The following is a 14745-nucleotide window of genomic DNA, read 5'->3' on the forward strand; positions in this document are numbered from 1 at the left end:
GAACATTTAGCTGTATAACTTTTTCTCCCCCGGAATATTTAGCACATGTGTATTCCCTCCACAGGCACGGTGGTCGGGGGGGGGGACCTTAGGAGCATCTCATGTTACACACCTCAGTACCATGGGCTCCAGTGCCTGAGATGCCAGCCTCTCAAACATCCGCTGAAGAGGAGGGTGCAAGGAGTGGTCTTCATCTGCCAGAGCGGCGCTGCAACGGTGCAGCAGACGAGCATGCAGCCCCGCTTCACACATCACCTGCTGGTTTCTTTCTGTGTGTACCAATGACTGCAAGATGTTGGCTACCGCCAGCTCCAGGTCCAAGGCATGCTGAAGAGACAAAACGACAAACTCCAGGAACAAGCCATCCACGTGCATAAAAACGTGGCTGCGCATTTTATACAATCGAAAACTATGGAAGAATAGTTAAAGACGTTGAGAATGGCAGTTATGACAGTGCTGAATACATAATTATAATTAATTTAAAACAATAAAGAAGTAGAATTTTGGTTACTTGAGAACCGTCATATTTTGTGCATGGCCTGTTGCATATCTTTGACAGGTCTGGTATTAGGTGAGTTATAGCCGTAACCATTCTTGACAGCATTCGGCAAAAGAAACTAGAACAGCAACTTGAATATTTATTGAAAGTCAAGTTATATTGAGTTGTACTCAAAAGTTGTCCCAATAAACTCTACAGCAGCCATTTATACAGAATTTGGGTCAGCTCGCCTCATTAGGGCGATTCAAGTCAGTTTTTTAGTTGGAGCATTTTTTCCATTCAACTGACCAACTCGGCTGTCAGCTTAATTTAGATGACTTGCTATGCTCTCCATTTCAACTGTATGCGATCTGAACTATTATAAAAGGTATGACTACTGAAAGTAATTGCATGAAAACTACCGTATTTTATAGAAAAAATAAAATGAAAGCGAGAGAAATCTTTTACCATACGTACTTCTGGTTGGGCATCCGAATCGACCGATGCCAGGAGGTCTAGCATAGAAAGCATGGCACCAGGATGTATGATGACTGCATCTGAACTTGACATAGTGGAGGTTCCCACTTGGACTTTCAAGTCAGTGATATTTTTAATAGGGTTTATGGACAAGGAGGACACTGCATGGTAGACATGTCTGCGAGGAAAAGAAAGAAAACAACAGCCAATATTATGTACTGACTGTGCACAGAATTTTGAACGTTTCTATACAAAGCATTGTTATATTCCATAATTACTCCCACTCAGCAAGCAGTTATATGTCAATAGGCAATATTGTGTTTTACTATTAATGCATGTTTCTTCATAATTTAACAGCTCGAACTAAAGTAGACTTTTATTTTTAGACTACATTGTGCTGAACTGCGCAGTATGTCTCAGAGGGAACAGAGAAAAACACAGTCACCAGCATTAAGGAAGGCTCAGTGGTTTTGAGCTTCATAAAATGTTTCATTCAACAATAATCCTACGGATATGCAACAGACATACTGTAATGTCATGTGAATCGTGTATTGAAGGAACACACACGATTTCTACATTATATCGTAAAATAGTAAGAAGAAGCTATACGAGTCAATAAATACAGACCATTAAAAAATCTAACCTTCTCATTTGTCTTAAGGAATGTAAGGGGGCAGAAAATGTTCTTGTTGGCAAACACTAGTGGCAGCTCACTGGAAACACATCTATCCTATAATCATCTTCTGTCATGGCTCCTTCTAGTGTCTAGTGTCCCATCCAGGTCCACCATGGAAGAAGAATTATTATTTTACTTTGATATGCATTTGCTAAATCTATAGGGAAAAGGCACTGGAGCTGGCTGGTGGCGAGTATACTGCAGCTGCACATTGGGAAGTAGGAGATGTGTGGAGCTCCAGCAAGCCTAAAAGCGGAAGGGTAGAGCTAGTCCTAAATGCATGAAGGAAGATTCTGCTGAATCCTTCAATGGATTTTCAAGGAGAAGGAAAGGGTCATTTAAAGAGGCCACGCACCAATCACATGAATTAAAGTGCATACGAAGGTTGGAGAGTTCTTTTTATAAAGCAACTTGTGTTTGTTGATTATTCCCTATATCAACTATGTCTATTACTACATTTTTAAACACATTATCCCCTTAATGACAAAGCCCGTACATGTACGGGCTCAAAATGCATTGTTTTCAATGGGTTTAGGGACCGACCATTTTCCTTAAGGGGTTAAATAATCATAATTTTTAAATTGTGGTTTCATATATTAAATACTACCATGTCAGTTTTTAACCCAAATGTGTTTCAACACAGACTACTTAAAATGATAAAACATGTTATTTCTTTAAATAAAAAGGTCAGGTTGAAAGTAAAATTCCAGATCTGTCCAATTTTCCCCAAATACATATTAGAGCAAATTATGTTTTGTTGGGAATTTTTTTTAGGTGGTAAAGTATGTTTATTAAAAGTACCACCATGTTATCTTTTTTTCTCTTTCAAAGTTAACTACGTTTAGTGTTTCATTGACCTTTTTGGCTGGGGTTTCACAGTTTTCTGCCTTAAACCACTTAAAATGGGCATTACCACCCTTCTAAAATGTAACAGTGAAATGAAAAAGAAAATAACAGTTTTCAACATAATTGTCGACCATCAATTCTACTGACAGTATGTAGTTGAAAAAAAAGTATTATAAATGTATTTTATATGTTCAGCTGTGCTTGAGCCTGACAGAACATCTATATTCCTAACCACAAGATTCAAGAGAACAGATGCAATATTGCTCTTGGCCTCACTGTGTGTGCGCATTATCAGACTACATTTCTCAGATTGATGGTTCTTGTAAAATGGTTAATGGTATCTAAATTATTAAAGTGGTCATGTACCTATGGTATAGCTATTGCAGAAGTATCATTTATCTTCATTTTTGGAAGCCGCCACAAACATAGGATCTGTATAAAGTGATTTTAGGCATATAATGTCTTAAAGATTGTTGGATTTTTTCATATACTGTATAAAACATCAATATTTGTTTATCTACCATGACCTTCAATGTGAAGACCCAGACCCAGGGCATTACCCCATCCAATACCTGGGATTGCTCTGGGTTTGACATGGATGCTCTGGGTAATGCATTGCTTTCCCAGGTTCTCCCAATCACTTGCCTCTTGCTCCATGGAGGTGAGCGGCATTTAGCCACATCTACTTTCCCTCCTTAAAGTGGTTGGGACTAACCCTGCCCCTATGCACAGCTATCCCTGTCCAGCAAAGGACTAGACCCACCTGCATGACCAGATAGCTCCAACCCTCAGGAAGCTCCAGGCAGCATGCCCTGGGAGATCCCATGTATGCCCCAGCCACCTTACGCTGCAAAGCACCAAGATATGATGCCTTATCATAGTGCTCCACATTTGTTTGTGCACAAATCTAACAGATTGCCGTCTCTAGATATATGCCGTCTCCAGATTATATGGCCACCATTATATGTGTATAGATTCTGTTTTCTTGGGCTTGTCTCTGCTCTTGTGGACATGTCTTACGACTTCACAAGCACAAAACAATGGATTTAAATTACTTGGCTACATGGAAATCTGACATAAGGTCACTATTTCACGTGTCTCACATCAAGACAAAATCATGAGAAAAAAGGAAAATGGTAAAGAATAAAAGGGCGACCAATAAATAAAAATATATATAATTAAAAGATGAGGAAATTCAGCGGAGACCTAATTAAAATCGCATATGCAAAAATATCGGAAGGAATAACAAAAGCCTCTGAAAACGAGAAACAGAAGAAGAGTTGGAATACTGATTAGGCATGCTCTGTATAAAATAAATGTCTATATGAATGCTAGACCCTGTATAGTGTTACAGCTCGTTTGTCACTTACATTATGGTTTACATATTGAAATAAACAACAGACAGTCCCTCTTAAATGCATACCATGGGAACAGCCATCATAACTTTCAGTTTTCAGCATTTGCAGGGTTATTCATACCCTTTGTTAAACTCCCAAGTTATTTCTCCTGTTTTTTAATGTATTCCTTCCATTTGATTGATTGATACAGATAGCATTTGGAAAGGTGGGGTTAGGACAAGAGTGACTCCATCATCACTGGTACTTAGCTACTTGTCTTCACAGCTTTTAGCAAAACCAAATTAACTTTCTACTAAAACCTACAGTTTGTGCTTTTAGTTTGTCAATAAATAAAATTAGAAATACTTAGTTTAAATTTTCATTTAATGGAAGCGGAGATTCACAGCTGATAGTGGCAAAGTCAGCATTACCTAATCCATTTTCAGTCCTGAAATTCCAATAACAAAATATATGGCGGGTAAAGGTGATGGAAAAACCCTTCCACTTAAGGGGTATGTAGAAGCATTATTAAACACTCATCTACAGGCTCCAGACATGCCAGAAAGCTTGTTTTTCTCCTCAGAAATCTCATGGTGCTGCCACAACCACAAGGGATTCTGGGTAGGTGCATGCAAATAAGGTTAACAATGATCACCTTTTGTCTCTATATCCACTTTATACATGGAACCCTTGAAAGTAATTGCCCGCTGTACAAGACAGCCTTTAGACCAAACTCGGGTGATCTGGCTACTGCCCCTCTTACCCGGGTTTTGTCTAAATAATGTTTCTACAGTCCTGAAATTAGCTCTGTTCTCCTCACCCACAAAGGCTGCCTGAAAGTTAACCACAGGCAGAGACAGGTAGTAAAGATGACTGCTCCCATGGTGTACACATAACATAGGGTTTTCGTTTTAATGTAAACACAACTACATAGGTTTATTTATTGTACTAAACTGTAAAAAGCAGGATTTGGCAAAGTAATATTTTTCTATGATGGGTATTTTTTAGGTAATTCATATAAAAATGTCACTACTAAGCAGTGGCTCAGTGTTTTTTTTTATTCAGTTTTTTAAATAAAGAAGTGGAATGCTAGCCACATTTCTAAAGAAACATGGTAAATATTGCAACATAAAAAAATATGAATGCGTTGGCATTAAGACATATACCCATTATTTTCAGAAATGATAGACTAATTCATAACGGTAACAATTAGATGTTATTACTGCAGGATATTTCCAGATGACATTAGCATGCTGAAGAGAGTACTCTTTGTTTCATTAATAATACATAGCCTGGGTGTTTGGTAGACTGCTCTGCCAGGGAAAATAAGGTCTTGTCTAAAAATATAACCCTTTAAATATTTAATCAACTCATAATCTGCTGTATTATTCAGAACAACCTATGCATCTGTGTATTTTCTCTGCTAGCTTATTGAGTACAATCATTTAACAAAGCAATATAACAAAGAAAATAAATCACGGAAGCTTCATCTCTATACAGCAGAAGATTTATTACATAATATATATATATATATATATATTTTTTTTAAAAAAAAAATAAACTTGGGGTGAATAATGAAATGCAGTGGGGATACAACTTCCAAAGTTCTAGAATAGAAAGTAGTATGTCTGCGTAACACTAACCATAATGTAAGTTGTAGTTCTTCAACAGCTAAATACCTACCTGTCGTCTGCCTAGCTTGGCCTCAAGCAGCAAAGCTGCCCCAACAAGCATATTGTAACCTCTTCAAGTTCAGAAAGCACTCACTACCTAAAAAATACTAACCACCTCTATGGTAGCTGAAAAAGCTTTTATGGTAGTCTCCAGGCAACTAAAAAGATCTTGTTGTGCTTTGACGGTGGTAAGTTCTGCTTCTTATGGTACAAGGGATATCAATAAGGCTTGACTTTTAGTACCTACCCAAATAAGATAACATTACTAGCTCCTGATTGTGCTCCTCCTATACATTATTTAGTTAATATTAGCATTTTGTTATCAATCGACTTGGGTTTTTAACATAAAGGAAATACCGACAAAGAACAGAACATGGAACATAGAAGGAAGGAACTGTTCTAGAGGGAAAGTCAATGTTCCTGCTTCCAACAGGCTCCAAAGTTCAAATATCACACACTTGTCACAATACACGCCCTCCAAATCCTTAAAATCCTACCAAGTGGTGAAAGACGTGTGTGAGATAGATCAGTACCTTTTCCTGGACAGAGCTGGAGTGCCCCAGGGTGAAGGGAGAGAATTCTCATTTGTCAAGCAAGGAGGAATCTGTTCTGCACGACTGCAGACAAAAACACGAGGAGGACAGAAAAGGTTAGAAAGACAAGGAGAAGCTAAAAGCGTGTGTTAGTCTTACAAGAAATTACATGACAGAACAAGTAAAAATATTAACATTGAGCGTCGGTAGAAAAGTATGCACAAAAGTTCCACAAATGAGAAAAGGAAGAACGAAAGCAGACACGCGGTAATTTAATTGCAAGGCTTTATCCACACAGACACGTGAAGTAGGAGAAGAGGTGAACGAATATAGATCAGCTTCCAAGGTTATTATGAATTAGTGCCAGCCCAATTGCTTTTCTCATCCGTCTCTAGGCAGTAAAGCTGTCTAACTTGATCATCCTTCAAGATTTAGTATAGCAAGTACCGCTATCTCTGAGTTTTTTCTTCAAATTAGATATTGTAACTCAGCTTGATGAATATTTTAACAGAAAAAAAATTATTTGTTACACCCACCAAACAAATACAGGGTTATATTGCAAAAAAAAAAAGAGCATGTTGATCAATTTGTCACAAAAGCATTATAGTAAATAATAAAGAGCTGCTGTACTGCTAAAGGTGGAAAACAAATTAATTTGCATGTGCCATATCCCCCAGACAAAAAAAAACCTCTCAAATGTAAAGCTTTTCTGAATATTAAAGTTCTTGCCTACATTTGTCTAGCCCTGGATAGCAACGAAACGGACATATTATGAACAACCCAGCCATGGAAAGATATCGTTGCAGGCTGATACAATGAACACAAGAAACCTCATACTTAGAACAAAGGAATTAACCACTATATAGGCCATTAGAGTAGAAAACATGCAGTTGTACTTTCAACAACCTTAGGCTACTTATCTGCAGTCTCCAAACCCCAAATGTACCCATCACGCTGTGTTTTTACTGCAGGAAAACTATGTGAACATAATCTAAGTCTATTCAGATCCTGATTTCCCACTGCACAAAGTAGAAGGGTCCTAAAGGAGCCACGTATGTACTAGAAAATAGGTCTTAACGTTAAAACTGTTCACGTTTTATTATTCTAAACAAAGAAATATGAATTCTACTACAAAGCTGTATGAAGGACTTGATGAGGTCCAGAAATTCCACGCCTGCTAATTGGGAATCGCCATCGCTCATCGTAGTGAGCACCACTTATACCACATATAAACCAGACTAACACATGGCAAGAGCAGTGAAACCAGGGTCTCCTGGACTTGAAGAATACTGAATCCATGGAGAATTAGGTTTTCATTGAAGACACCTCCATCCCATATTTTTTGCAGATCGGGAAGGATAACTAAAGGAAGTTAGCAAATGGTATGAAGACAATGTGTTATGGAATGCATGCAAGGGATTATGTCTAATCAGCCTAGCAACATGGAGCACTAATCGGTCACTGCTCAGGTTGGTTTGGTGGTGGCAACAGGACACTTTGTTGAGTAATACTGGCAAGTAATAGCTGCAAACTTCTAAACTGGCTTTGTGTTTTCATTGCTCATTCTAGAACTTGGAAGCAGCACGGAAATGAAACAAGTTCCTTGCAATACATTCTATTATACTTGTACTGTTTTATTGTGTAGTTTATTCTTGTTTACAATGACACCTTCTAAGATGATAAAACAGAGAAACCCAGAGCATTGGACAGGCAAATTTAATTTCCAAAGCAACGCTCAGACTTCTACCAGTCAAATATTATTAGTGTCTGTAATTCCAAAGGTGATAAAAATATGAATGACGATGAATCTAAGAGACTTGCCAAAATTCAAAACTGACAATTTCATTTTATGTCTGGATATAAGGCAATTTTCATCACATTTGCTGCTAGGAGGGGGTTGTGGGGAATAGGGAGAATACATGGTACCAACATGAATCAGATTACTGAGTGTGCTGTACAAGGAACTTTCCTGTTTATTATCAGGCACTTAAAAAAGCCCCCATAGAAAAAAATACATCGTTTTGGGCTATATGTTATGTATAGAGGTTTAACACATGGAACCCAATGAAATATCCCATAAAGCTAAGGAATTTAATAAAACTGCATGGAATGAACAAAGAATGAATGAAATGGAGTACTCAGGACCCTAAAAATATAATTAAAGCCAATCATCATTCACCTTACCAAGGATCCTAAAAGGAGACTGATTTAATCAGTATATTGTATTATTATTATTATCTTTTATTTATATAGCGCAATAATTTACGCAGCGCTTACATTTCTATATGGTATAAAAATGCATTGATTATACTACATCAGTTAAAACAAAACCAGTTTTGCTAAAGCATCCAGTTAACTGATAATAAACAGTTTCCAGATGGTAAAATAAACCCCTACATAATGTTTTTATAATTTTCCATATACAAACTTAACAGTCCTAACACAGTTTTCATACATAACGTCCAGGATATGCCTAAATAAAACTTTTACTGATGTCAAGCATCCTGTATAGCAAAAGGAAAACACAGCCATCATCTTATAAAAACGACCTAGTTCATAACAAATTAAGAGAATGCAAATGATTATGCCACAGAATAAAAAGAAAATCCTGTAGTAGTATGATAGAAAAAACAATGCTTATCAATTGACAAAAAAAAACAAGCAAGTTTGGCCGCAAGCTTTGTCAGATGTTTTTATTAGCAATAAATATAAAAAAATAACTTACCTGTCAAATGAGTCCGTGGCTACTTTATAGAGATAAACAAAGAGTTTGCAGCAGTGCCTTAGCACCGGGCACACAGAGTCCAACTGAACAAGGTCCTCTTCTAGGAGTCTCTGAAATGGTTGGTTGTTGGAAGGCAAGACATTTGACGGTTTGATTTTCCTTGAATCGGAAAAGCAGCCAAGTAGCCGGATGGCATCTGACAACTTTTCATATTGGATCTCTGTTTTGAAGAAGTGAGAGTTTGCGGGCTCGTAGCGCATGGCAGCGGTGAGTGTACAGAAAACTGTGTGGAGAAGCTCAAACACTTGATTTTGGTTGACCTTCTCCCAACCATTCCTTGGTGGACAACTAAGAGACTTCTCCATAGCAACCAGCAAAGATGTCACATACACAAACCCTCCAACTTTTCGGAAAACCGTCCTGGTCCGATGGCTTTCCCTTAGAACTACAAGAAGGGCCTAGAAATATTGATAACAAAAACGGATCACTATCATGGTTGATGTATTCATATAGCCAGAGAGATCATATAAACAACTAATTAACGATATACGGTTGGACATACAAATCAGGTTACACTCTACATGGGTGGTGGGCAGAAAATAGACTTCAGATGCTGATGCAATGCTAATCCCATGATTCTCAGCCAGCTTTGGTCAGTGAACCCTGTTCTAGTGGAAATGATAATACTAAAAATATTACATCAACAGTTATTTTATTGGGGACATTTTATACGTAACATAAAACTCTATCCTAGCGTTCAAGCTAATTCTAAACCTATCCAAACGAACGTAAAATCAAACCCTTATGTAACTGGCGATTCCCAGTCATAGTGATTAAAATGTATCAGGCAGCTTAAGCTTTCAAACCAAAAGCTACAAATCCACAGTCTTAAGCCTCCATTGCTTGTTGGGGAAAAAAGGATTATAATATAATAAATATAAAACCAGGATGGACACATGCCGTCTTGAAGCAAATGCATATGTAATTTCAACCCTCTAGGCAAAGTAGGGGTAAAGTCATCTGCTCAATATTATAACTCACCCGTAGAATATCTGTTTTGAGTTGTAGCTCTGTAGGGGGTGCAGAGTGCATCAACCCTAAAAGGGTCCCCATGTCGTCATCGCCACTCTGTGACAACATTAACTGTTGTATTACCATAAGCGCATGTTCTCGACACTGAGGGTACTTGACGATGTTGTGCACACATCTGGCACCTCCAAACTCCCTAAACACACCTAGAAGAAAATGGGGGGGGGGGTGAACATTGACTGGATCATTTGATATTGGGATCAAAAATTATTTTAAATATCAACATAACCAAATTTGTTGGGGTTCAGTTTCAATGGCGGGAAAACTATAATACAAGTTACAAAGTGGTTCAGAAAATATATGTGGTCCAATAAGGCCTATGGCGGTTCATAACATTTTTATTTTCACATTACATGCATACAGTTGTAGGAAAAAAAAGTCATTTAGAAATTAATTGCTACTGTGGGGCAAAAGTTTGGAAAGTAGTTTTATCATCATAACAATAAACTTTTCTTCATCCCTTAGCAGCCAGGTGTTTTACTCCCACTAAATGGCCAAAACATTTTCACCATATCTTTGTTCAACCATGATTCCTCTTTTCCATATTTAGTGAAACCACACAAATTATGTATTGTTTTTTTCATGGACAGATGGGGCTTTCTCTTCATACCACTTCTTTCATTTAGTATGAATGTCCATTAAAACAGCCAACAATAAGAACAGGATTTATGTCCGGCAACATTCCCTGAGTAGAATAACATCCCACATGCATGGGTTTTTAATTTTATAGAAACAAGATACTCCCTTATAAACTACATTATTTTTTTAATTAATTTTGAATTGGAGGCAAGGAAGGGGTTGTTTTTAATGTATATTTCTAGTGGGAAGAATACATATATATTGACCAGGCATGTACGCATTGTATATGAATGGGATTGTCACTGAGTAACTTCCTTAACAACATTGTTACGTGGTGCGCAAGTCTGCTGTTAAAAATTAATTGAAGTATGAATTATATTTTATATGGTAACTTTAATATAAAGTGCACTGAAGGAATGCTGGTTGCAATGAGCTAGCCCACAAAGCGATTTTGCTTTATATTAACTGATTGCATCAGTTGTTACGTTGGGTGCAGTCTGCTGACACAAATGAATTAAATACTACAACCACGGTGTATTATATATTAAAGCTTACGCATTAGTGCATTGAATAATTGTTAGCAGCTGTGAGTCAGTCAACAAGACTTTTCTGCTTTATATTAGATTACCTGATTATCCCTCATTAAAGAGCAGTACCAATTTATACATATCTACCAAAGGTGGCCAAACAATATTCTGCTCCTGCCAATATTCTACTCCGTTCACTTGGAGGACGGTTGTTTAGATATTTAAAGGCATACTACATGCCACTGAATGTAAAATTCATGTAGTCAAGATTCGTTGTATAGAGGTTGGTTATTATTTACAATAGTATTTTATTCATCTTCCTCCCACTACAACATTAAGTCAGATTTTGAACTAACTGAAGTGTCTCTGAACAAAGTCTATTTAACCAAGTCTTTAAGTTAATTTCACAAGTGTTGTAATTACTTTAAAAACACTTATACCACAGTATTCCTCTTTTATTTTAATATTACTGTTAATAAAAGTTAAGCTTCACATTTTTACTGTATGGTAAATAGCAAATTTACTTCTCCAATTGTAAAAAATTTTTTTACTATTTTTTCTTTTTTTAGATAAATATTTGTGAAGAGGGGGAAATTGTATTTCTCACCCTTTTCAATTTGATCTGTACTGCTGCACCTCTCATCAGAGGTCTCATGAGGGTCTGCATAGACCCTCTGGGAACCTTTTTACTTTTAATGTTGTTTCCGGCAGTGGGAGCAATGTTTGAGTATTCTCAGTTAATCCGGTGTGAGCGCCGTAACAGCAAATCAGTCAGCAGGAATCTAGAGATGCTAGCTCATAATGGCAGAGAAGACCATGTTTACAGGCACGACAACCAACCTTTTTTTTTTTGCAGTTACCTCTTGACATACTGAAGTCGAACAACGAGACATGAATTGATTTACCTTAACAGGTCAAATGGCAACAACGTGAGAGCTGTGATTGAGGTTTGTGCAGCAAAAGATCATGTGAGCTCCATAACCTGTCCATGAACCTCACTGCCCACAAAAGCGGGGTAGTACAAATTATATTTACAATAAAAGTTCTACAATATAAATCTACGGACGGGAAGTGTCTTTATGGCAAAAGAACACAATGCTTGCAGACGCAACTGGATATTTACTAAGCCAGTGGATGCAAGGGTAACCTGGATAATGTGAATACCTGCATTTGTATTTGATCCTTGAAGAAGAACGGTTAATGTCTCCATAACCACAAGAGCAAGCTGCCTTTGGTCCTCTGTGGACTGCATTACAGTTGTGCATCCTGTAGACAGAGAGCACAAACTTTGTTCAGATAGGTTTTAGCATGCAAGTGTATACACTCAGAAACCTAGAACCGACAAAACGTTTGTGTGGGTCAAGCTTAAATCTCGACAACATCCGTGTAAATCCACTACACTGTATAGATTAAACAGTTCTTCCAAGATTACAGTTTGTTTGGGAAACAGTACACAACCTTTACCAAAATCCCCCTTTATTGTTTCAACAATTTATTCAATATGATGAAGTGTGTTACCTGGGCCCAACATGACTTATAATAAAAAAAATAAAGATTTCTATGGAAAAATGCCATGATTGGTAGGCTGATTTCGGTCTCATCATTCCTGTAAATATTTAAATTAGTTGCTTAACCCAGGTGTCTCGGATCAGCTCCACATGGTAAACATGTACATATAAAGCCTGTCATGAGCACTCTACTTTTACTCAGGTAATAGCAATTGGGTGTCCTCTCTGAACAGGTTCCATTTTCCCAGAGGTCACTGAAAACCGCCTAAAACATAAATGTCCCATTCTGTAGCTCCACTTAGGACAAAACCCACCGACTAATGGTGGTAGATTTACCCGAAAACTAAGCTTTTCAAATGGCTGACAATTCTTTAGGGGGGGGGGGGAATTCCTTCAGGTTTATTTTTTGTGAAAGCAATAGGGAAAAAGATTGACATTCCCACCTTGTTCGATGTAGGCTTGTGCGGGGTCTTTTAGTACAGCAGCATACTTGTGCAAAAGGTTAACCATCACTTCTAGAAGTCCAACCTCTTTAAAGACATCTTTAAATATGTGATGGTGACGTATGAACTTTAGTAGAGTTTTGGTGGCTATGATGCTGCAAGCAAAGGAAGCGTTGGACTTTAAGAGGATACTGACGCTGATCAGCTCCTTGCATGGGATGTAGTTCAAGCTGAAGACGACAAACTCCAGCATCTCAAAATATTTCACTTGCACATCCGGAAGCTTGGTAATTTTCTCGGCAAACTGAGACAGTGTATGCTGCGACTCCAGTATAAAGTAGTTTGCATTGTCCGACATGTAGATATTTGTAATGGCATCAAGTATGATCTGGGCAAGGTAGCTGGTCTTTGCTTTTAGGAATGAGTTTTGAAGTACAGAGAAGGCTTGGATGTTCCTCATACTCAGGCCTGAAATTAACCAAAACAAATTAATGGATTCCTCGCCAATAAAATCTCACAATTCAGACAACAAGTTCACCTAGATTATACATTATGAAGGGCTAATGCCAGTGAGCAACAGCAGCAAGACGATTTGGGCTGGTCTTGTATAAATCATGGTTAAATTAGAGAAATTACAAATTGATTTTTGGAAGAAGATTGCTAGGCCTAGCCCTTCATAAATTACTAAATGTGCAGCAACCAAAATCATAGCAAAATGGAACATTTATCCAAAAGCTGCTTACATGTAAAATACCAGTTAAGCCCAATTTAACGCCACCTCACATGGATAAGATTTACTGGAATATCTGTAATTTGGTTCCTTTTATAAATGAATATACATCACATATGCAAGTTGAAAAAAGCAAACAAAGCATAAATGAATGCAAGTTGAAAAAAAGCAAACAAAAAAAGAAAACCAAAACAGAAATGTTAAGATAGCAACTACTGAGCTCTCTCATATCGTGTAAATGTTTGCGCACTGCATGGGATAAATTAGAATGGAAATGTTACACTCAGGAGCTACTTACCTTTTCCGGTAGGCTGCGGGACTGAGAAGCCTGGCAACAGAAAAGGTGCCCCCGTTGTTAAACCAGCTGGTTTCAGTTCATTGACACCATATGTTGTTAAAGAAGTAATTAGGTTAACCAAGTCCTTCAGTGCATCTTTGGATTCATTCTCTTTTGCTTGTTCTAGCCTACAGGAAAGACAAGGCAGACATTTAAAGAGAATGCTGCATTTTCCTTTTAACGGCACCTAAAAATAGACCACGATATTACTACAAAACAAGGAACAGACATATGGTGCCTGCAGCAAAATAAAATATACACTTTGGTAATAACATTCTAGGAGGTTTCTGCATTTTCCAGAATTGCTATGGTGATAAGACCACTTTTTAAAATGTACCAGAATTGATTTTCATGCATAACCCCCCCTATATGCTTTGGTTTATAAACAATCTGAATATTGAAGCAGAAAGGGGGTATTTTGCCTCAAATTATTATGTATATGCAGATACAGTATATGATCGTGAAAAAGAGGAAAGATGAAAGTCATGCAACATAGATTGTTTTTGTCTTTAGAAATAAAATGAGGTCACACTATGACTCAAAGTGCAAGGTACAAGGCCCAGTTTTTGATTTGAAACATACTTTTTTTTACCTCCCTAGGGCAGAATTCTGAATGTGAGGCACAGTGGGCCTGAAACCTGTTAGGCCATTCCTGGCATTCTAGTCTTCCAAGTTGTGTAAACTGGGGTGGCTATCAATGCATTTTGTACTGACCTTTGCAAAGTCCAAAAGAATCCCACCATTCCCATATTTCTCAAATGTTCCCCCTACTTGCTCTAAGGTCACA

The 14745-nt window shown here is 37.6% G+C and overlaps 1 protein-coding gene across 3 annotated transcripts in view; it reads right to left on the reverse strand.

Moving 5' to 3' along the window:
- Positions 1 to 14745, reverse strand: part of WDFY3 (WD repeat and FYVE domain containing 3) — a 110688-nt gene that overhangs the window by 45334 nt on the left and 50609 nt on the right. For 2 of the 3 annotated variants that reach the window (XM_053461718.1, XM_053461719.1), the window contains 8 exons: positions 13920 to 14086; positions 12892 to 13359; positions 12105 to 12206; positions 9787 to 9980; positions 8746 to 9203; positions 6021 to 6104; positions 956 to 1133; positions 113 to 327 (listed from right to left, as the gene is read on the reverse strand). In XM_053461718.1, coding sequence (XP_053317693.1) covers positions 113 to 327; positions 956 to 1133; positions 6021 to 6104; positions 8746 to 9203; positions 9787 to 9980; positions 12105 to 12206; positions 12892 to 13359; positions 13920 to 14086 — 1866 coding nt within the window. The remainder of the gene's footprint in view (positions 1 to 112; positions 328 to 955; positions 1134 to 6020; positions 6105 to 8745; positions 9204 to 9786; positions 9981 to 12104; positions 12207 to 12891; positions 13360 to 13919; positions 14087 to 14745) is intronic. The other variant, XM_053461720.1, reaches the window with a different exon arrangement.

Source organism: Spea bombifrons, chromosome 1, assembly GCF_027358695.1.
Source record: "Spea bombifrons isolate aSpeBom1 chromosome 1, aSpeBom1.2.pri, whole genome shotgun sequence".
NCBI classification, from domain to species: Eukaryota; Metazoa; Chordata; class Amphibia; order Anura; family Pelobatidae; genus Spea; species Spea bombifrons.